This window comes from Neovison vison, chromosome 11 (assembly GCF_020171115.1).
Source record: "Neovison vison isolate M4711 chromosome 11, ASM_NN_V1, whole genome shotgun sequence".
Lineage (NCBI taxonomy): Eukaryota > Metazoa > Chordata > Mammalia > Carnivora > Mustelidae > Neogale > Neogale vison.
In genome coordinates this window covers 12,423,775-12,448,350 of record NC_058101.1, presented here as the reverse complement: position 1 = coordinate 12,448,350, position 24,576 = coordinate 12,423,775, and the positions used below count along the sequence as shown (strand labels likewise).

General features: G+C 36.9%; 1 protein-coding gene across 5 annotated transcripts; it reads right to left on the bottom strand.

The window, feature by feature from the left end:
* Positions 1 to 2,789: 2,789 nt before the first annotated feature.
* Positions 2,790 to 24,230, bottom strand: LOC122890535 (UDP-glucuronosyltransferase 2B31-like). Of its 5 annotated transcripts, XM_044226203.1 has the most exons (7): positions 23,953 to 24,230; positions 23,507 to 23,598; positions 19,533 to 19,681; positions 17,728 to 17,859; positions 14,817 to 14,904; positions 7,065 to 7,284; positions 2,790 to 3,123 (listed from the first exon to the last, which is right to left on the bottom strand). In XM_044226203.1, exons 1-7 carry the CDS (start codon positions 24,228 to 24,230, stop codon positions 2,844 to 2,846), a joined length of 1,239 nt encoding a protein of 412 aa, XP_044082138.1. In that variant the 3' UTR covers positions 2,790 to 2,843. The 5 variants fall into 5 exon arrangements, with proteins under 5 accessions (XP_044082138.1, XP_044082135.1, XP_044082134.1 ...); XM_044226200.1 differs by having other exon boundaries at positions 19,533 to 19,677; positions 23,503 to 24,230; XM_044226199.1 differs by having other exon boundaries at positions 23,507 to 24,230.
* Between the last annotated feature and the right edge of the window lie 346 nt (positions 24,231 to 24,576).

Genomic DNA, 24,576 nt, shown 5'->3' with positions numbered 1-24,576 from the left:
TCGAGAGCGACAATTATTGTATACATTATGTCTTTCATTAGAGATATATTTGATAGATATTTAGGTACTTCTGGGAATATGCTGTGTATAAACACGTGCATGTATATTTCTACATGACTGATTCCTAGAGGTAGAAATGCATGATTAAACAGTATGTTTAAGTTTTATTAGAGGGTGCCTGGGTGGCTCAGTGCATTGAGCCTCTGCCTTCAGCTGTGGTCGTGATCTTGGGTTCCTGGGATCGAGTCCCACATTGGGCTCTCTGCTCAGTGGGGATACTGCTTCCTTTTCTCTCTCTGCCTGCTGCTCTGCCTACTTGTGATCTCTCTCTCTACCAAATAAATAAATAAAATCTTTAAAAAAATTTTATTTGAAATCCTCATTCTGCATTATACTTCATAAAAACAGTTTTCTCATATTTTTTTTAACAGAAGAGAATTGCCTTAATTTGATTAAATATTTATCTACAGTAAGTCAATAACAGGGAATATTGGTGAAACAGGTAAAGGTTTTCACTGAGATTGTGAAGGATATTTAGAATGGTCACTATTCCACCTCAATTCAGTATTGTATTTGGGGTTATGGACATAAAATAAATTGTTATATGTGTTCAACATAATATGGACCCTGAAGCTAATTTAAAAAAAAATCAACCATTTATAAGAGAAATTGCCAGAATATAAAGGTGGTTTCCTTAGCTTGCTAAGTAGTAATTATCTCACTCTGGCATTAATTAAGAATATTTACTATAATGACCACTTCACAGATAAGTAAAACAATTTACATTTTAAACACTTCTGTAGGATATATATACTACCACTTGAAGTAGAAATGAAAGCCAAAGAATGTCTTACTAGACAACATGCTGACCTTAAGTATTTCTTAGCCATGGCTCAGGAGCCATGGAGAGCTTCACAGTGTGCCACTCCCTGCAGGCCGCATGTGGGGTTGTGGCTTTGCAGCTCAATACAGCAGCAGTGTCCTCTGAAGGCATCAGAGAAGAACAGGCCGCGATGTCAAGAGAGGCCCAGGTCTGCAGTGATCCCTGAACCCTTTCAGATCTTGCAGACAGCAAGGATCTCAGTAATGGCAATAGGCACCCAAACATTTATCTGCACGGCTGGTCACCAGTCTTTGCTGGGGTGCTCAGCGGAATAAGAAGCTGTGGCAAGGCCCACTAAAGGAGTGGTGGGCTGTGATTGGGCCCTCTAAGCTCAGGGCAGTGGCCCACAGCAGCGGCCATGTGGCTAGCACACAGGAGATGTACACCAGGTAGTGAATGTGCCATTGTTTGTGCAATGAGCCACATGCCCCAGTTGTACTAGAAATAGCGGCGTCTGGCTAGGTACCATGTAGGGCAAGTACGCCTTTGGGTGAACTGAGGCACACAGCCAGGCTGGGGTTGTAAAGACTGGGTTGGCCGAGGGCTGCCAGCCATGCAGCACTTGGCAGGCCAGGCTGTTCATTCCCGCTGTGTCGTAGTCCACAGGGTCCAGGGGGCCTGGGCTGGGTTGCCGAGGACTGTAACAGGTCTGGGGGCAGCCAACTCCATGACAGCCCACTACTAGCACTGAGGCTACCTCCAGGTGCCACTGCTGCACACACCCAGCTGAGGCATCACCTTGTTGTGGGCTTTGGAGCCACAGCTCCTATCCACTCTGGGCATCCTTCTGGGCCACAAGAACCAGTCATCAGACTCTGGTCACCAGTCTCTGCATCTGGGGGCCAGGGGCTCCTCCTAATGGGTCACTTCGGCCTACAAGGTGATGACTCCCTCCCTGGTAGGCATGGCAGCCCCTTCCCTCTCAATAGGAGAGAGTGAAAGTTCAGTAAGTGCCTTAGGGAGCGTATCCTCTATTATCCAACCTACAAGTGAGACTTTGCATCCATTATCAAAGAGTAGAATGAGCGTGGAATTCACCAGGTGAATCTTTTTAAAGGACTGTGAGGTAAAGAGAATAAGCTAATGAAACAAAGTCTGTCATAAATAGCTCAGTTTTAGTTTTGTTTTTTTAAGATTTTACTTATTTTGGAGAGAGAGTATGCCGGAGCAGGGGGAGTGAGAAGCCGAGGGAGATAACCTTCAGCAGACTCCTTGCTGAGCCCAGAGCCCAACTCTGAGGTTAGATCTCTTGATCTCACCGCCCTGAGATCATGACCTTTGCTGAAACCGAGAGTCAGAAGCTTAACCAGTTGAACAGCTCAGTTTTATCATAGGAAAATGGTAGATAGTAGATTTCTAAATTCACCTATGTTCTGCTGCAAAGTGACAAGCTGGATGAAACCCAAGAACTCGCCCTGTTCTTAGGTAAGGAGTGACGCAGAGGCTGGATCCTACTCTGGAGAATCAGTGGTCTCCCAAAATGAAATAAACAAATAAATCATTTTGCACAATTTTAACCACCTGTCGTATCTCTAGCAAAGGACAAAACTACAAAATTCTGGCCCCAATTTATCTTAACATATTCTGAGTATTTGACGATAATAAAGATATTCTGCATAGCTTTCATAATGTTCTTGTGTCCATACCCAATGTTTGAAACAGAGTTAAGATCAATAACTTTTGGAGGGAGATGACTTTTGATTTAGAATAATAAGTTTCAATAAATACCCATACAGCTTTATTTATATTTTATTTATTTTTTCCCAGTTTTCCTTTTGGCATGACATTTCTAACTCTTAAGTAGGCCGTAAATCCCTTGAAAACAGATTTTGATCTGAGAAGCTAAGTGGTGAAAAGTCATTTGTCACAGGAGGAAGAAACCTTCTATCACGGCTTCTTGCTGGAATAAACTGGATGAGTCCCATTTGTGAGGCATACCAGCTTGAGGCCCCCAATGTAACTACTCCTTTTTTTCCTTCTTCCCTGTTTTTGCAAACTTCCGGTAACAAAACAGACAACAACGTGTGGTGACAAATATAGCAGCTGCCACACAGGCCAGCAGGAACCCAATCACATCCAGAGAGTGGTACTGGAACCAGGTGAGGTCATGGGAGGCCGGCCGCAGGTGCTTGGCTCCTTTGTGGCGCATGACAAACTCGATCCAGAAGACGGCTCGATCCAAGGGCTTTATAGGCTGGTCGTGGTGAATCCTTGATAATCTCATAGCGTTTTCTTTGTATCTAAACAGAACCATAAAGATACCGACATTGAAAGGAAGCTCATTTGCCTAATCGTATAATTCCCATGAAAGGTTTTTGAAAAGTGCCATACAAATGCTTCAAAATATATGTCATAGAGTTACAGAAGCCATATGTTTTTTTATTTGGATCCTCACTGGAGATTTGGCATTTAAATTGGAATTTTCCCAGCACCAACTATTCTGAGAAGTGATAATGGAAGTGCAGTGAGGATAGTTTGATCTTTTCTAACAGAGGAAATGCTATGGGCCCTTGTAACAGCTGTAAATGAGATGGTGGGAATGCACTTGTAGAATGACCTCATGAAGAAACAAAGGGAATGTGCCATGGTAAGTAAAATGCCACCTCACTGGTCTCTGTCTCCACTCGTCTGCCCTCTACTCTTTATTTTCCATCATGTAGCCAGTCTGATTTTTGAAACCGATATCAGATCACGGCACTTCCCTGCTCAAAATTTCCATTTGGCTTCTCATTACCTTTAGAATAAAGTCTAGCTAGGGATTTTGGACAATAGGATCTTACAGATACAGCCCCCGGCAACCTCTCCTCCTGTCACTTTGTCCCATGTACACTCTGTTGCAGGCATAAAGACCTGCTAGGAGTTCACTAAAGTTGCCAAACATGTCCTCACTTAAGCACCTTTGCACTTTCTCTCTCTCTACTGGACACTTTTCCCTGCAACACTCTAAAGCTGCTTCTACATGTTGATAGATGACCAGCTCTGTGTTCCATCTCAGGCTTTTCTGGGCCACACTATCAAAGTACCCTTAGACATGTGGGATGTGTATGTGCTACTCTTTGAAACCTAGGATTTTACATATATTTTCCATAATAACATTTAAATATAGAACATAAGAAAAACGCACATCGTCTTAACTGAATAGCTCATAAATTCAAAATTTGTTAGAATATTATTGTGAAGTAGATATAATAATACACCTACTGCTTAGATATTGATATAGGGTATCACATGCTACCCAGAAGGATCCCATCTTCCCTGACCCTTTTAGTCATCATAGATTATTTTTCTTATTTATGTATCAGTATAATAAGATAGCACTCATTTCCTTTTGTCATTTGTTTAACAGTTTTCAGTTAATTATAGAATATTTCTATTATTCCATTGTCTGTATTGTACATTGTAAACATTGTAGTATTCCATTGTTTGGCAATACCACAGAATATTTCTTTATTTAATGATCAGTGGACATTTGTGTTAACAATTTTTAGCCATTACTACTAAAGCTGTCATAAAAATCTTGTGTATTTCTTTAGATTTGCATGTTCATACAGTTGTGTTTCTATATAATGTGAAAGTGGAATAGTTGAGAAGAAGGTTATTTAGGGTTGTGATTTCTTTACTGACTGAATTATGTAGAAGTATATTGCTTAATTTCCAAAATTTAGAGATGTTTCCATTATCTTTCTTTTTGACAATTTCTAAGTGAATTCCAGTAAGGCTGGGCAGTATACTGTTGATGATTTATATTTTTCAAATTTACTATTGGTGTATAGCCCAGCATTTTGTTAATTCCAATATCTATTCCATCCTTGATATATATGTATTTTATGTTGTTTTTCTTACTATGATGTATATGTATGTCAGATAGGTTATATTTCAAATTGAATCCTTTAAACATTTAGGAATTTAGTCATTTCATTATCTTCTCTGTCCATCCATCCTTCCTTTCTTCCTTCTTTCTTTTTTTGTCTTCTTTTTCTATGTTATTGAGAAAGATGTTTGAAAACTCAATAATACGACTGTAGAGTTGTGTATTTGTTTGTTCTTTTGTACATCAGCTGCATTTTGATATTTTCATAGTAGGTGTCACCAGGTACTAATTTGTGTTGTTTTGACAGATCAGTCTATGTATCGTTATGAAATATGTATCTTTATTTTTGTTAGTGATTCTGGAGTACTGTGTCTGATAGTCGCATAGGCACATCTTTCTAAATGGTTACTGCTAAAATAGATCATTTTCTACATTTGTACTTCAAATCCTCTTCTACATTTCCATTTGAACATATCTTATAAACAGAATTTAGTTTTTAAAATGCATTCTGAAGATATTTGTCTTCAAATTATATAATCTGTTTAAGTTTAATGTAAGTGCTGGCATATTTATATTTTTACCTGCTGTCTTATTCTCTATATTCTGTTCTATTTCTCCAACATGCCATATATTTCTTTTGCTTTCTTATCTATTTAAAGTATTTTATTAATTCATTGTTCTATCATTTTCTTCTTGATAATACATTTTTTGGTATTTCATTAGATGATACCCTCCTAATTTAATACTAAACTGGTAGTAGTAACAAATACTGAATTCATAGATGTTGTGCTAGGCACTACAAATTCCCACACAATATTTTCCTGTGTAATATAGAAAATTTCTTTATTTGTCTTTTCAACCTTAAAAAATTTTCACTTCAAAGGACACAATCAAGAAAGTTAAAAGTCAAGTCAACCAGATGGAAGAAAACATTAACAAATCATATATATGTTAATGTGTTATAGTCATAAAACACAACAGATTTTTTAAAAAAGTGAGACAAATAATGAAATTTTAAAATTACCAAAGAATTGGAATAGACATTTCTCTAAAGAGGGCACATGGATGGCAATTGGTATATGAAAAGATGCTTAATAACTTAGGCTACAAGGGAAATGCTAATCAAGAGCACAAGGAGAGACCACTTTACACTCACTGGGATGTCTGTAATAAAACACTGGGTGGCTCAGTGGGTTAAGCCTCTGCCTTCAGTTCAGGTCGTAATCTTGTGGTTCTGGGATCAAGCCCCACATCAGGCTCCCTGCTCAGTGGAGAGCCTGCTTCCCCCTCTCTCTCTGCCTGCCTCTCTGCCTACTTGTGATCTCTGTCAAATAAATAAATAAATAATCTTAAAAAAAAAACAGATGATAACAAGTGTTGGTAATGATGTGGAGAACTCGGATCTCCCATACTCAGCTGGTGGAAATGTAAAATGGTGCATCTCATGTGGATATCAATTTGGCAGTTCTTCACAGAGTTAACATATGACCAGCAATTCTACTCCTAGAATTTCCAAAAGTTTCCTTTCATTTCAAAAGAAGTGACAAATTTTGTTCACACTATACCATATGTAGGAATATTTATAATTCTTAAATGTGGAAATAATCAAAATGTTCATGAACTGATGAATGAATAAATAGATTGTAGTATATCCATACCACAGAATATTATTCAGCAATGCAAAACTACCACATCAGTGAAACTCGAAACTCGAAACATGCTAAGTGAAAGAAGCCGCATGCAATAGGCCATAATTGTATGATTCCATTTATATGAAATATCCAGAATACAGCAGTTAGTAGAGCCAGAAAGTAGATTGTTTACTTAAGGCAAAAGGAATGGGAAATGACTTCTAAGTCATATGCAATTCCTTTTTGGGTTAATGAAAATGTCCCAAACTTAGATTATAGTCATGGCTTCATAATTCTGTAACATACCACATATGTTTGATTTTTGTACTTTAAATATTATGGTACATAAATCACATATTATAAAATATATTACAATAAAAATAAAAATTAATTCTTGGACAAAAAGTTTTATACTGAATTGAAAGTTATTTTACATAACTGAAAAGTCTTCATTCTTTCATTTTAGGAATTCTATCATATTTTTAAATATGTGTCCTTACAATTCCATATATAACTTTTGCATTTGCTCATATAGAAAATTGTTGCAGCCCATTAAATCAATGGGGTTAAAAAACAACTTTGCAAAAAATGTCTGGTTGAAAATAAAGGTAAGTTTAAGATGAGTTATACATATTAATATTTCAAAATTAGCTTCTTAAATACAGGATGAAATGCATAGTCATCATTGATAGAAGAACCTATCTCTAAATACTATTAATGAAAAAAAAATAATACTCACGAAGGGTTATTAATGACCATCCTCAATGCATTGAGCAAATCTGTACTAGACAGTGTGTGGAAATCCAAACTGACAGCTGCTCCCTTGGCCTTCATGTGAGCAAGGTTATCAGGTTGATCCGCAAACAAGGGAATGCCCACCATTGGAATCCCATGGTGGATCGCCTCATAGATGCCATTGGTTCCACCATGAGTTACAAAGGCTTTGGTTTTTGGATGACCTAGGATTGGATGAATCTCAGCACATTAGTAATTATAATTCTTAGGAAAAGGAGAGGTTAGCAACATAAGGCACATAGTACAATACATATGAAATAGCATTAAAATGTCTTTTAGATCCCAGAGCAAGAATTGCATAAAGCTGCTGGAGAAGTCAATAAAAATTGATGTGGTAGTTGTAGCTTGAAAAATAGTTATAGGATGGCTGAACAGACAGATTGAAAGGGAAAATTCTGGATAAAGAAGAGCATGTGAAAAAAAAAAAGAAAGAAAAGAAAAGAAAAGGAGGTGGCATGTTAAAACATAGAACATAGTCTCTTAAACAGTAAAGTCACTGAAACTAACATGTAGAGTGTCAAGGCAAAAGGAAGTATGATAGTGGTGGTTCAAGTCAGGGGAAAGAAAGACTGCACTTTATCATGAAATGTGTTATGACTTTATGAAAAAGATTATGGTGTTTTCCTGGAGAAAGTGTAGAGTCACTGGGAATAATTTTTCACTAGCACTGAATAGCCATGCAGAATGAGAAAAGATAGGAATAATTAGGAGAATTAGGAGCCAAAGTGATGATCCATTTAGTTATTAAAAATTTATTGGAAGTGGCAAGATGGTGGAACAGTAAGGGACCTCATTTCATCTTGTCCCTGAATTTAGCCAGATAATTATCAAACCATTCTGACCACCTATGAATTCAACTTGAGATGTAAGAATAGAATTACTGAAATTCTACAAATAAAAAAGTGGGCACTTTTTGCAAGGTGGGAGGATCAGAAAAATGAATCTGAGGGTATATTCAGAAGATAAATTGTAGGGGGAGAGAGTGTCCACAAGCTGGCTACCAGAAAGTGATTTGGCCCTGGAGGGCAAATTCAGACTCTTTAGAAGTCTGTTCCAGGGAGAGATGTCCCTTCCTGAAAGGTGCTCAGGTGGCAAAGTGGGGCAGAATCCTAGGTGGGACAGTGTGGTCTCAGGATCCCTGGGGTCACAGAAAGAACCGGGGTGCCTGAGTTGCAGAATTCCCAATCCATTAGAGGAGAGAAACCAGTTATGTTCAGTGAGACAGGGAGGGGGCTCTCAGCTCAGTTCATAAACTGCAAACTGCACCATGATCAGGTGACCATTCTCTGTGTGGGGGACCTCCAAAGGGCAGAAATGTGGTGACCCTTCACCTTCTCCTGGGAAGATCAGCGTGGGTGCATACCACACGAGTCTGCAGTTTGACACACACAGAACTGAAAACTGCTTATCCCTGTAGACTTGCTAAAGAGAAGGGGCTGTGATTTTTCAGCAACAGGGCTGGAGACTGGCATGCAGCCATTTTAATTTTTATCCTCCAAAGAGGCACAGAGGGTCTTCAGTGAACAAAAGCCACATACAACAATCAGAAAGCTTACACTGAGCCCAGCCTCAGGCAAGGTGTTGTGCAAATCTGCCCAGGCAAGGCCACTTGAGAATCAGTGCAGCTGGCCCTTCTCCTGGAAGACCAGCAAAAACAACAGAGAACACCCGGTTTTTGGAGCACAGGGGACTATAAAACTCCAGCACTGGAAGAAAATAGTATGTAGAATTCAGTTTTTCTCAAGAGTCATTTAACTTTCAGTTTAAAATCTCTTGTTCTTTTAGTCTTTTTTTCTTTTTCCATTGGTTTCTTATTTTATTTTATTTTTTAAACATATTGTTTATATGTGTGTGAGAGAGAGAATGATCAGGGGAGAATCACGGAGGGATAGAAAGAGAGAAGCAATTTCCATGCTGAGGAGGGAATCAGATGCAGGACTCGATCTCAAAACCTGGAGATCATGACCTGAGCCAAAGGCAATAGCTTAAGTGGCTGAGCCACCCAGGCATACCAACTGGTTTCTATTTTATCAATTCTTTGTTTTTAAATATTTTTTAACATTCATTTTTAAATTTACATTTTATAGATTTATTATTCATTTTTGGCCTCCTCTCACTGTTTCAATTATATTTTTGTGTTTATATGAGTTTTGCTTTCTTTATAAGTTTGGTATTTAGTGTCTTCTAACAGACCAAAATATACCTAGGATCAAGTGGGTCACCATGTTTTGTCCACCTGGGAGATTATAATCTCTCTCCCCCACTATCTTCTTTTTGTTTTTTTGTCTTTTTTAGTTTCTGACCTCTTTGGATTTGTATAGTGTGTGTTGCATTTGATTCTTGGTTGTTTTTTTTTTAATTTTGTTGCCTCATTCTTCCATTCTTCTTTGGTTAAAATGCCTAGAAGGTGGAAATCACAACAACAAAAAAAGAACCATAGGTGATATTCTCTGCCACAAATATAATCAAAATGGATATAAGTAAAATGCCAGAGCTGGAATTCAGGGTAATGATTATAAACTTACTATGTGGGCTTTAAAAAAGCACAAAACATACTAGAAAATCTCTTAGTGTAGAAATAAAATCCAATCAGACAAATTAAATATACTTTAACTGAGATGCTATCTAAAATGGATGCTCTTACAGCTAAGGTAAATGAGGCAGAAGAGTCAGTGACATAGAAGACAAGATAATGGAAAGGAAGGAAGGAAACCAGAGAAAAGCAAGAAAAACAACTAATGGGCCCAAAGGGTAAGAGGAGGGATTTGATAAATGAGTGATCCCATAAACAAAATAAGTTTTTGGGGACCCAGAGGAAGAAGAAGAGAGGTCTATGAGGCATATTTGAGCAAATCATGGCTGAGAATTTCCCTAATCTGGAGAAGGAAACAGGCATTCACGTCCAGGAAGCACAGAGAACCCCCCTGGAAATCAATAAAAATAGGTCAACACCTTGACACATAACAATGAAACTTGCAAATCTCAGAGACAAAAAGAAAACCCTGAAAGCAGCTTGGGACAAGAGGTCCATAACCTACAAGGTAGAGACATTAGATTTGCAGCAGATGTAACCAGGAGACCTGGCAAGTCAGAAAAGACTGACAGGATATATTTAGAGTGCTAAATAAGAAAAATAGGAAACTAAGAATACTTTATCCAGCAAGGCTGTCATTCAAAATAGGAGAAAGTAAAGGCTTTCAGGACAAACAGAAACTCAAAGAATTTCTGATCAGTAAACCAGTTCCGAAAGTAATATTAAAGGAGATTCTTTAAGTGAAGAGAGTGTCCAAAAGTAACATAGACCAGAAAGGAACAGAGACAACCTACAGAATCAGTGACTTTACAGTTAGTACAATAGCACAAAACTCATATCTTTCAATAGTTATTCTGAATGAAATGGGCTAAATGGACTAACTGAAAGACACAGGGTATCAGATTACATAAAAAAAGCAAGACACATCAATATGCTGTTAGCAAGAGACATATTTTAGACTCAAGTCACCTCAGGATTGAAAGTGAGGGGTGGAAAACAATTTTCATGCTAATGGGCATCAGAAGAAAGCTGGGGTGGCAGTCCTCATGTCAGAAAAATCAGATTTTAAACCAAAGACTGTAGAAAGGATGAGGAGAGACATTATATCATAATTAAAGGGTCTATCCAACAAGAAGATCTAACAATTATAAATATGTATCCTTCTAACTTGGAAGCAATAATTTATATAAATATATTAATAACCAAATTAAAATAACACATTGATAATTATACAATAATAGGGAATTTCAGTATCCCACTCATTTTAATGCACATCTAAGTGAAGATCAACAAGGAAACAGGGCTACGGATGACACAGCGGATGAGATAGACTTCACAGATATATACAGAACATTCCATCTAAAGCAACAGCATACATATTCTTCTTAAGAGCCCAGGGAACATTCTCCAGAATAAATCACATACTGGGTCACAAATTGTTTTTCAACCCATAACAAAAGATTGGGATTATCCCCAGCATATTTTCAGAGCATGATGCTTTGAACTTGAACTCAATTACAAGAGGATGTTTGGAAGGAAATCAAACATTTGAAGGTAAAAAGAGCATCATCCTAAAGAATGAATAGGTCAACCAGGAAATTAAAGAAGAATTTAAAAGCTTCATGGAAACCAGTGAAAATGAAAATACAGCTGTTCAAAACCTTTAGGATGCAGCAAAGGCGGTCCTAAGAGGGAAGTACATAGCAATGCAAGCCTTTTTCAAAAAAGTTAGAAAGTTCTCAAATACACAAGCCAAGCTAACTTTAAAACTAAAGGAGCTGGAGTAAGAACAGCAAATAAAACTTATACCAAGCAGAAGAAAAAATAACGATTAGGGCACATATCAATGCAAGAGAAATCAAAAGTGTAGAGCAGATCAATAAAACTAGAAGCTTGTTATTTCAAAGAGCTAATTACGTAAAAAAATCCCTAGCCAGATTATCAAAAAGAAAAGAGAATGGGCCCAAATTAATAAAATCATGAATGAAAGAAGAGAGATCATGCTCAACACTAAGGAAATACAAATAATTTTAAGTACAGTTATGAGCAACTATATATCAATGAAATAGGCAATCTGGAGGAAATGGATGCATTTCTGGAAATGTATAAAGTACTAAAACTGAAACAAGAAGAAATAGAAAATGTGAACACACTTGATAGCCAGGAAGGAATTTGAAGTAGTAAGAAAAAATCTCACAACCAAATAGAGATGAAAGTCGATGGCTTCCCACAGGAATTCTACCACTTAAGGAAGAAATAATACCTATTATTCTGAAGCTGTTTCAAAAAATATAAATGGAGGGAAAACTTCTGAACTCATTTTATGAGGCCAGCATTACCTTGATCTCCAAACCAAAGGCCCCACCAAAAGGGAGAATTACAGAGCAATACCCGTGGTGAACATGGATGCAAAATTTCTCACCAAGATATTAGCCAATAAGATCCAACAGTGCATTAAGAGGGTTACTCACCACAATGACGTGAGACTTATTCCTGGGCTGCAAGGGTGGTTCTGCACTCACAAATCAATCAATGTAATACATCACATTAATAAAAGAAATGGCAAGAAACATATATGTCCTTCTCTATTGCAGAAAAACATTTGACAAAACAGTATGTTTCTTGATTAAAACTCTCCAGAGTGTAGGCACAGAGGGAAACTATCTCAACATCATAAAAGCCATCTATGAAAAGCCCACTGTGAATATCATTCTCAATGGGGGGAACACAGAGTTTTTCCTCTAAGGTCAGGAATATGACAGGGATGCCCACTCTCACCATTTTTGTTCAACATAGAACTGGAAGTCCTAGCCTCAGCAGTCAGACAACAGAAAGAAATAAAATGCATTCAATATGGCAAAGAAGAAGTCAGACTCTCACTCTTTGCTGATGACATGATACCTTATGTGGAAAACCCCAAACACTTTACCCCCAAATTGATGGAACTTATACAGGAATTCAGCCACATGGCAGAAAATAAAATCAATGTACGGAGATCAGTTGCATTTCTATACACTAACAATGAGACAGAAGAAAGAGAAATTGAGGAGTTTATCCTATTTAAAATTGCACCCAAAACCATAGGATACATTTGAATAAACCTAACCAAAGAGGTAAAGGATTTGTACTCTAAAAATTACAGAAGACTTGTGAAGGAATTTGAGGAGGACACTAAGAAATGAAAAAATATTCCATGCTCATGGATTGGAATAATAAATATTGTTAAAATGTCTGTGGTACCCAGAGCAATCAACACATTCAGTGCAACCCCTATCAAAATACCATCAAGAATTTTCAAAGAGCTGGTACAAATAATCTTATAATTTGTATGGATCCAGAAAAGACCCCAAATGTTGAAAAAGAAATGTTTAGAGAGGAATGTTGAAAGGAATGTTGAAAAAAAGAATATTGAAAAACCAAAATTGGTGGCATCACAATTCTGGACTTTAAGCTCTATTACAAAACTGTAATCATAAAGACAGTGTGGCATTGTCACAAAAAGAGATACTTAGACCAATGGAAAAGAAGAGAGAACACCAAAAAGAACCCTCAACTCTATAGCCCACTAATCTTTGAAAAAGCAGGAAAGAATATCCAATGAAAAAAGGACAGTCTCTTCAATTGATTGTGTTAGGAAAATTGGACAGCCACAGAAGAATTAAACTGGATTATTTCTTACACCATGCACAAAGATAAACTCAAAATGGATGAAAGACCTAACTGTGAGACAGGAATCCACCCAAATTCTCGAGAACACAGGTAGCAACCTCTTCAACCTCAGCCACAGCACCTTCTTGCTAGACATGTCTCCAAAGGCAAGGTAAACAAGGCAAAAATGAACTGATGGGACTACATCAAGATAAAAAATTTCTGCACAGCAAAGGAAACAGTTAACAAAACTAAAAGGCACCTACGGAATGTAAATGACATATTAGATTAAGGGCTGATATCCAACATCTATAAAGAACTTAGCAATGTCAACACCCAAAAAACAAATAATCCACTCAAGAAATGGGCAGAAGACATGAACAGACATTTCTGCAAAGAAGACATGAAAATGACCAATAGGCACATGAAAAAATGCTCAACATCCCGTGGCATCAGGGAAATATAAACCAAAACCACAGTGAGATACCATCTTATACCAGTCAGAATGGCTAAAATTAACAAGACAGGAGACAACAAATGTTAGAGAGGATGTAGAGAAAGGGAAACCCTCTTACACTGGTGGTGGGAATGCAAGCTGGTGCAGTCACTCTGGAAAATATTATGGAGGTTCCTCAAGATGTTAAAAACCGATCTACCATATGACCCAGCAACTGCACTTCTATGTATTTACCTCAAAGATACAAATGTATTGACCTGAAGAAGCACTGCTATAACCCCCAGTGTTTATAGTGGCAATGTCCACAATAGTCAACCTGTAGAAAGAGCTGAGATATCCATGGACAGATGAATGGATAAAAATAAAGTGGTATATTTATGCAATGGAATATTACTTAGCCATTATAAAGGTTGGATATTTACCATTTATATTGACATGGATGGAACTGGAGAGTATTATGCTGAATGAAATAAGTCAGTCAGAGAAAGACAATAATATTATGCATTCATCCAAATGTGGAATATAAGAAACAGCACAGAGGATCACAGGGGTAGGAGGGAAAACCGAATGGAGAGAAATCATACAGGGAGACAAACCTATGGTTTGCTATAGTTTGCCCCTATAGGGAGCAAACCAAGAGTTGCTGGAGTGGAGATGGATGGGGGATAGGGTAATTGGTGATGGACATTAGGGAGGGCACTTGATGAGATGAGCACTGGGTGTTATATGCAATTGATAAAATATTGAACAGTACAACTGAAACAAATGATGCACTCTATGTTGGCTATTTGCATTTAAATTAAAAATTAGAAAATTACACTTGAGAAGCAATTACACCTGAAATAAAGATACTTTGATTCTGGTTATAAGGAACGTGACTGTGTATAATAACATCCCATATGTGATCTTTTCCCCCCCTAGCACGGTAAAATAAATGTAATGAAGTTAATTTTTGTTTTAGAATTTTTCAATAATGAATGTTCAATCAATTTGCTTCTTGAGAACTCTTATCATTTTGTTTAGCATTGTGTTTAACTCAAGGTTTTCCAGATTCTTACCAAGAAGGTCATTCTGGGGGATCCAGTCATACAGCCGAGTATTTGGCCCTAAGTTGTCTGGTTTCTTGCCAGTAAATCTCCATAGAACCTGTTAAAGAAAATCCCTTATTTCATGAGTCGAAACTCTGAAGTTATAGCATATTAGAATTTTTTATAGATTTTATTTATTTATTTGACAGAGAGAGCTCACAAGTAGACAGAGAGGCAGGCAGGGGTTGGGGGGAAGCAGGCTCCCTGCTGAGCAGAAAGCCCGATGTGGGGCTTGATCCCAGGACTCTGGGATCATGACCTGAGCTGAAGGCAGAGGCTTTAACCCACTGAGCCACCCAGGTGCCCCAGCATATTAGAATTTTTTTTCTTACTTTTTTTAAAATTAATTTATTTTTTTTCAGCGTAACAGTATTCATTGTTTTTGTACCACACCCAGTGCTCCATGCAATCCATGCCCTCCCTGATACCCACCACCTGGTTTCCCCATCTTCCCACCCCTACCCCTTGCTCCCTCAAAACCCTCAGATTGTTTTTCAGAGTCCATTGTCTCTCATGGTTCACCTCCCTTTCCAATTTCCCTCAACTCCCTTCTCCTCTCCATCTCCCCTTGTCCTCCATGCTATTTGTTATGCTCCACAAATAAGTGAAACCATATGATAATTGACTCTCTCTGCTTGACTTATTTCACTCAGCATAATCTCTTCCAGTCCCGTCCATGTGGCTACAAAAGTTGGGTATTCATCCTTTCTGATGGAGGCATAATACTCCATAGTGTATATGGACCACATTTTCCTTAGCCATTCGTCCATTGAAGGGCATCTTGGTTCTTTCCACAGTTTGGCGATGGTGGCCATTGCTGCTATAAACATTGGGGGTACAGATGGCCCTTCTTTTCACGACATCTGTATCTTTGGGGTAAATACCCAGTAGTGCAATTACAGGGTCATAGGGAAGCTCTATTTTTAATTTTAAGAAATTAAGAGATAATCTAGTTAGACCCCTTTCACTGAATGAAAAATAACAGGACAAATATATTAAAAATGAGACTACCAAAATGCTGGTATAATAAAATACCCACATTTTTTACTTATTTTTACATTCAAACAAGTATGAATGTAATCATGATGTTTTACACATAGAGATTAGACAAATGAGATTAGCAGTGACAAATATACATATTTAAGAAATTTTTAGGCAGTTATTATAATTCTAGTGCAAACAAATTGGAAATTACTAAGTCCTACACATTTGTTTTGTTTTATCTATTATAACTGCTATCATCTTCCAATGTAATATTACCTATTTATTTCTTTTAAAGTGTTGCAGGAGGGAGTTCATGTATATCTACTTGTTCCATATGTTATTTTATTAGAGTTTTATATCTTTTGATATACAAAAAAGCTAAGTATGCAATCTGTTGCTTGTGAGAAATAAATATTTCTGCTTACCAGTAATTTTTTTAATGTAAATAATTTCTCTTAGTACCTATAATTTCTTTTACATTACTAATTATTAGACACTACTTCCAAGAAAAAGGTAAATTTTTACATGAATCCAGATTGTTATTACTATTTCTTGGTTTGGAAATTCTTCAATTGTTACAAAGAAGAGCCTATTGGTGGGCACCTGGGTGGCTCAGTGGGTTAAAGTCTTTGCCTTTGGCTTGGGGCATGATCCCAGGGTCCTAGGATGGAGCCCCGCATCTGGCTCTTTGCTCAGCAGGGAGCCTGCTTCCTCCTCTCTCTCTGTCTGCCTCTCTGCCTACTTGTGATCTCTCTCTTGGTCAAATAAATAAATAAAATCTTTTTTTTTTTTTAAGCCTATTGGAACTTCAGAAATAAAAGTGCAGCTGTTGAAAAACATCCAAAGCAGTGATGATGCTACATTTTATTTAACTGATTGTTAACACTTCAATAATGCACTACAAATATGATAGCATGGATTAATATGAGTTCTATACCAAAGCAATTTCCATTCCCAGTACCAAAATAGATTGATTTTAGAATTCCCCAGGAATCCACATAATCTGGATGATGGTTTACATTGGTTAACATATGCGAATTTTCAAGTAACTTTAGATATTAAGTGAACATTAGCATAAAGAGAAACTATATCAGTAAACCAAAAAGTAGTTCACAAATACCCAAATACCCAAATACTCCAGTTGTTTTCTATATATCAGAAAATAATTTCCTACTATATTTTACATAGAAAGAGGAATCCAAAACTTTTCCTTCCTAAGCTTGTTTCTGGTTGACTCCTTAATATATTTCCATTTCCTTCCTTAATCAAGTGAAGTTACTATTCTGGCAAGTTAAAGTCCTTTTGGAACCACTATTACTAAGCACAGGGTCACCTTGAAGGGGTGGACTCATCTCCTCCCTTTTCATTTATTTTACTCTTTTACTCTGAATGGGGTCCACTCCACCATTCATGTCAGTTTTTCTCTTTCCCTGAATCACTTAGGCTGGATGATTGCCAAAACCTAGCTTGGTGTGCCCTGGGCATCCTTTCTCTGAAGAGCATACTGAGTTGGCTTTTCTCAAAAAGCTAGTGGAAGGAAAAGTAACCTGGATTATCCAACAAGCATAAACTGCATAGGAGAAGGAGTGAATGACAGGACAGAATTTGGTGATTTCTGCATCTGCCCATGATACATTATAATAGCAAATGTTACACTGTATCTCCTAAATAATTCCTCCTAAATATCTTTCTTTCTGATCTCAATGTTAATGCCAAAGTTATTGTCAAAACACCTTCTGTACTACTTTACCATCTGCCACATATATTTTGCTCATATCTGAGAAAATTGGAGCTATCATCATGGCTTCCATGTGACGAAGGAAAGGGCAAACAAACTTTTTACACAGTTTAACAGACTCGCTAAGTAGTTGTATAGGATTAAGTTACTTTATCTAACCTTTTGTGGAATCTGTGCAAGGGCTGATGCAATCACATTGGCTTTTTCCTCTGGCAGGTTAGTGACCATAGACCCTAGTGTAAACACCACAATACCATTTTCTCCAGAGCTCTGGACAAATTCTTCCATTTCCTGTGAAGAAAGAATTTGTTCCATTACAAAAGGAGAACACCACAGCAAACACTATTAAACAAATTTCTATAGGGGTGCCTGGGTGGCTCAGTCAGTTAAGTATCTGACTCTTGATTTTACCTCAGGTCATGATCTCAGGGTTATAAGACTGAGTGAGCTGAGTCTGGCTCTACACTCAGTGGAGAATATGCTGGGTCTTCTGTCTCTCCCTCTGCTGCCCTCCCCTATCCCCCATCTCTCTCTCAAATAAATAAATCTTAAAAAAAAAAATCTTTAAACAACGAAAGAGAGACACCAAATAGTATCAGGGGTTTTAGAGTAATGTCTGTTCTTATCTTTAAATTGTGGTGAAATACACAAAAAATTTACCATTTTAACTATTCCTGGGCATGCAGTCAATAATGTCTATATTTACACTGCTGGGTCACAAATCACCAGAATTTTTTCATCTTGATAAACTGGAATTCTGTGCTCATTATATAACAATTCCCCATTCCCTCCTTCACCGTCTTTAGCAACCATCATTATACTTTGTATTTCTATAAATCTGACTAATCTGCATACCTTGTATCAGTGGAATCATACCATATCCATCGTTTTGTGATTGCCCCCTTTTACTTTCTGTAACATCCTGAAGCTTTACTACCTTAGAGTATGTGTTAGACATTTCTTCTGTTTTATACCTAATATTCCATTATTTGTAAATACATTATATTTATGGATTTATCTGTTCTGGACACTTGTGTTAGACTGAATAGAACTTTTGTTAGTTTTACCTCAGGATTTCGACTTTGAGAAAGTTACCGTACACATTTAAACATTTTGCAATCAAAATTGATATTAGGTTAACCCTCAAATAAGGTTTTAGTTTCATCTTATTACCAATAAAAAGGTGGACAACAAGATGTTGAAAAGACCATAAAATCATTTTGTAAGGGATATTTGTTTTTCTTATGTCTTAAAGGTACAATATCAACTTAAAACATATTACCTTATTGCTTTCCTTCATAAAGTATCATCTTATACATTAACAGTATTATTTTGCAATTTTATATTATGAATATTTTTCAGCTCTAAGTGGTTGAAATTATTTGGTCCTTATTAAATATGCAGAATTTGTGGTACTTATTATGTACAAAATGTAGTTTTTTCTGTGCTCATTTTTGCAGACAGCTATCATGTTGAGAACCATGTTCCCTCAATGATCTTTTTCTTTTTTTCAAATATTTTATTTATTTGTTTGTCGGAGGGAGAGAGCACAAGCAGGCAGAGTGTCAGGTAGAGGCAGAGGGAGAAGCAGACTCCCCACTAAGCAAAGAGCCCAATCCCAAAACCCTGGGATCATGACCTGAGCAGAAGGCAGCCGCTTATCTGACTGAGGCACCCACGTGTCCCTCCACCAGTGATCTTTACTGAGGTTTTGTTTAGCCTTGATATGTGGCAGAAAACACATATTCTCATAATCTAAGCAAACCCATTAATGCTCTAAGATGTCAAGCCTTGGGATCTCAAATGAGGAATTGTGTAAATGTTGGAGTGACAGCAAGTGAACATTGGATTTGACTGCAGATATTGTTGGGACACACAAATATTGTTGAGGAATGATATTTCTAAGTAGAATACTGGTTAAATGCCTCAGAGTAAATAAAACAAAAGAGACAGGAATCACTTACCTTAGGCAGGGGTTTGGCAGGTTTACAGTGGAGTCCTCCAACAAACTCAAAATTTGGTAGGAGAGGGCGAGGAAATTCAAAATCCCAGTAGGTTCGAATGAGCCATATTTGAGCTTTCCCCCTTAACTCAGATAATGTAGTGGTTCTTCCTGAAAGGAAAAAGACAAACATCACATTAGTGAAAGAAAGGAGAAAAACCATATGATCGTTTCTATATATTCAGGAAAAGCATTTGACAAGGATATACATCTATTCATGATAAAAACTCTCAACAAAATAAAGGCCTTATATGGAAAACCCACAGTGAACATCATATTCAATGAGGAACAATGGAGAGCTTTTCCCCCAAAGTCAGGAACAAGACAAGGATGTACACTCTTATGACTTTTATTCCATATAGTACTATATGTTCTGGCTATAGCAATCAGACAACAAAAAGAAAGAAAATCCATTCAAATTGGTAAGGAATAAGTAAAACTTTCACTATTTGCAGATGGCATGATATTATAGAAAACCCTAAAGAAAGAGTTAGTATCCAAAATATATAAAGAACTTACATAACTCAATACCACAAAACCAAATAATCCAATTTTAAAAAAGGATAGAAGTCATGAACACACATTTCTCCAAAGAAGGCATACACTTGGCCAACAGACACATTAAACGATGCTCAACACCGCTCATCATCAGGGAAATGCAAATCAAAACTCCAATGAGATATCACCTCACATCTTTCAGAATGGCTAAAATCAAAGCCACAAGAAAGAAGTGTGGAGGTTTCTCAAAAAGTTAAAAATAGAAGTACCTTATGATTCAGCAATTGCACTACTAGGTATTTACCCAAATCATACAAAAATACTTATCCAAAGTACATGTACTCCAATATTTACAGCAGCATTATCTACAGTAGCCAAATTATGGAAACAGCTTAAGTGTTCATCAGCTGATGAATGGCTACAGAAGAAGTGGTATAGTTATACAATGAATATTACTCAGCCATTAAAAAAAAAGAATGAGATCTTAGGGCACCCAGCTGGCTCAGTTGGTTAAGCATCCAACTCTTGGTTTTGGCTCAGCTTCTGATCTAGTGGCCGTGGGATAGAGCACCAAGTGGGCTGAGTATACTTCAGATTCTCCCTCTTTCTTTCTTTCTTTCTCTCTCTCTCTCGTAAAAAAATAAAATATTTTTTTAAAAAAATGAAATCTCACAATTTGCAGTGACATGGATGTAGCTAGAGACTATTATGCTAAGTAAAATAAGTCAGTCAGAGAAAGACAAATACCATATGATTTCACTCATATGTAGAATTTAAGAAACCAAACAAAGGAGCAAAAGACAAAGATAGAGAGAGAGACAAATCAAGAAAAAGACTCTCAACTATAAAGAACAAACTGTTACTAGAGGGGCAGTGGGTAAGTGGATGGTTTCAATAGATGATGAGGGATTAAGGAGGGTACTTCTGACGGGCACAGAGTGATGTCCAGAGTTGTTGAATAACTATATTGTACACCTGAGATTAATATAACATTATCAGTTAACTATACTGGAATTAAAATTAAAACTTAATGCAAAATAAAAGTAAATAAATAAGTAAAGAACCCTACAACAAGCAATAGGTAGAGGAAATGAGGTAATGATAAAGGTAATGGCAGGTAATGTAATGTGAATATACTAGGGAGTTTTCTGAAAGGAATTTGGAAAAATTTAGTCAAAAATGTTTAAAAGTATTTGCAGTTTGATAATAGAACACACATATGATACAAACATCTATAATGATGCAAATATATATTTACATATTATGTATGTTGTTCATATGTATATATGAAAGACAAAGTGTAAGTCTCATTTCTAATATCACAGCAGTACATTCACAGTCATAAACAATTATTAAACCTAAGCCACCATCAAATTAAACATGCATTTATTTCCTTTGAAATGCTGCAAAAGTAACAGATGCAAATGTAAACAATTATTTGAGCTCCCCAATCAATTAAGCAATGGAAACATTCTTCCCCACTCAGTCTCATTTCTATAATTTAGCAAGTTATTCCCTTGATCCTAGATTTTCCAAGAAAACTGTAAGGTTTTGAAAGTATGGCTTGACTCCTTGTACTTACCATTGCCCTTGGTTCACATTAGGAGCATAATAATATTTGTGTATTAAATAATATTTGCAAATAACAGCTGGAATATTTTCATCAAGTATGGAAATAGATATGTGCACTATTAATTTTGACTCATTTTTTCTTTAATGCAGTAACATAGTTTTCAAAAAAAGTGAACTATTAATGTGTATGTGCACCCGTCAACAAGATTTTAGGTCTTTAAAGCATGATTTATAAGCCCGAATAAAAGAATTTGTGATCGTTAGAAACTTCTTATTATAGGCTCCTGAGTCTGGGATAGAGCCAGTATTTCTTCCAGTTATGAAGGAATCTTTGAGGTAATATGACAAAACATTTTTATTTTTAAATTAAAAAAGAGAAACAAGTGGAAATAATATCCTTAATACTCTATAGACAGTTGTACTGGAAAAATGTGACTCCTCAATTAACATCTCTGCTTTCATCAAGATAGTGAAATTTCTAATGTCTTTTTTTAATTATTTCTTAAGATTTATTTATTTATTTATTTGACAGAGAGAGAAATAACAAGTAGGCAGGGACGCAGGCAGAGGGAGGGGGAAGCAGGCTCCCCGCTAAGCAGAGAGCCCGATGCTGGGCTTGATCCCAGGATCCTGAGATCATGACCTGAGCCAAAGGCAGAGGCCTAACACACTGAGCCACCCAGGTGCCCCTCCAATGTATTTTTTAAAAAGATTTTATCTATTTGACAGAGAAAGAGAGAACATAAGCAGGGGAAGAGGCAGGCAGAGCAAGAGGGAGGAACAGGCTCCCTGCAGAGAAGAGAGCCCAATTTGGGGCCAAATCCCAGGATGCTGCCACCATGACCTGAGCTGAAGGCAGACGCTTAAATAACTAGCCATCTAGGCACCCTTCTAATGCCTTTTTTAAAAAATGGGAAAAGTAAAGTAAAATGGGTATGTAGGAAATAGGCATAGCAGAGAGGATTTTTAAGGCAGTGAAACTGCTTGATATAGTATTGGTGTATACATATCATTATAAATTTGCTAAAACCTATAGAATGTACATCACCAAAAGTGATCTCCACTGTAAATTGTGGACTTTGGATGATAATAATGTGTTAGTGTAGGTTCATCAATTGTAACAATTATACCACTCTGGTGGGGGATGCTGATATTGAGGATTATTTTTTAAGATTTTATTTATTTATTTGACAGATAAAGATCACAAGTAGGCAGAGAGGCAGGCAGAGAGAGAGGAGGAAGCAGGCTCCCTGCTAAGCAGAAAGCCTGATGCGGGGCTTGATCCCAGGACCCTGGCATCATGACCGGAGCTGAAGGCAGAAGATTTAACCTACTGAGCCACCCAGGTGCCCCGATATTGGGGATCTTATGCATGTGTGGGAGCAACAGTTATATGGGAAATCTTGACTCAATATGCTGTCATTATTCTATTATTCTCAAAATTATTCTAAAAAGTGAAGCATATCAAAGGTAATATTTTCAACCTGTATTTAATAAATAACAAAGGAAGTTTAAAACACTTTATCCAGGAAAATTTTTAAAAAATTTAAAGTATTATAAATAAACACAGAATGAATAGATATTAGATATATAGATAAATAGTAATTGCTTAAAGAAACCCTTAGTGCTTTAATTTGTGGTTATTGAATTCTTGGAGTGTAATGTGTACTCAGTAGTGGATGACATGGTTGGAACTGGTCCTGTCATATAAGTCTTTCCATAATAATTGTGAGGCTGGGAGACCACTGTTTATTATAATTTCATAATTTCTCTTATAAAAGAGAAATTCCTTTGACTTCATACAAACTCATCTTCCTAGGCACTAAGAATTAAGACTTCATGCTACCAATTAGAAACATGACTTACCTAGTACTTGGCTGTAAAACAGATTCCAACTCTTCCAATTAAGTGCTTGGAACCAAAAGTCAAAATAAAGCACATATATCATGTTTTTTACTCTCTCCATGAATGTCATTTGATCACTTAATTCTGAAAAAATAATAGGCACATAGGATGGAGGGAGAGGAAGACCTCCACTTTGCTTTTCAGCTGCATAGCCAGGAGAGAAGCGAAGACTGTACACTAACGGTATTTTAAGGAGCTCAGCCAGCAGCTCACCACAGGGTCCAACGGTGTCTGCAAGAATGACGTCAAACCTTGATTCTTGTAGTTTGGTCATGAGCTTCCTGTTCAAAACTACATCTTCACAGAGCTTTTGAATAGCGTCAGAAAATTTCCAAAATATTTCTTGCATTTGTGAAAAATATGTCCAAAATGTGTCTCTTGGCAAGTTATATATCCACATATCGAGCATTTTGCTGAAAAAATTCTTAAAATCATCTTTAAGTATGGATGCAGGGAAAATCTCATACTTGATAGCAGATGATTCATTTGGATTAACAAGAATGGAAGCTGAAGATGTCAGAACAGTCACTTCGTGACCTCTCTGGACAAGTTCATCGAGGATTGTCTTTATATTGATCCAGTGGCTATATTCTGTGGGCCACACCAGCACCTTTCCACAACTCCCAGAGCTGAAGTAACAACTGAGCTGTAGCAGCAGCAGAACGGAAATCCACTTTGTAGACATCCTGGTGGAATGCAATGCTTCTTTGCAAATTCCTGTTTCCTTGTCCCATTGCTTGTATTTATAGCCAAGGACAAATCACTCAGTAAGTTAAAGTATAACTCTTACATTTCAAAGTAAACAGATTATGTGAACAGTCAGATTATTTGGATGGCAAATGGAAAAAGGTAAAGGCAGATGATTTCATCTGTACACAAATGTGTTTAATATCTGTTTGATGCTTATAAATTCTATCATCTAGCTAAGAGCCAATGACCTAACATGTGCAAGTCACCCGTCTTATGTAATATATTTTGGAAGAATGTTAGTGACAGTGGTGAAAGGTCACTGTCTGTAGTCTCATTGACAC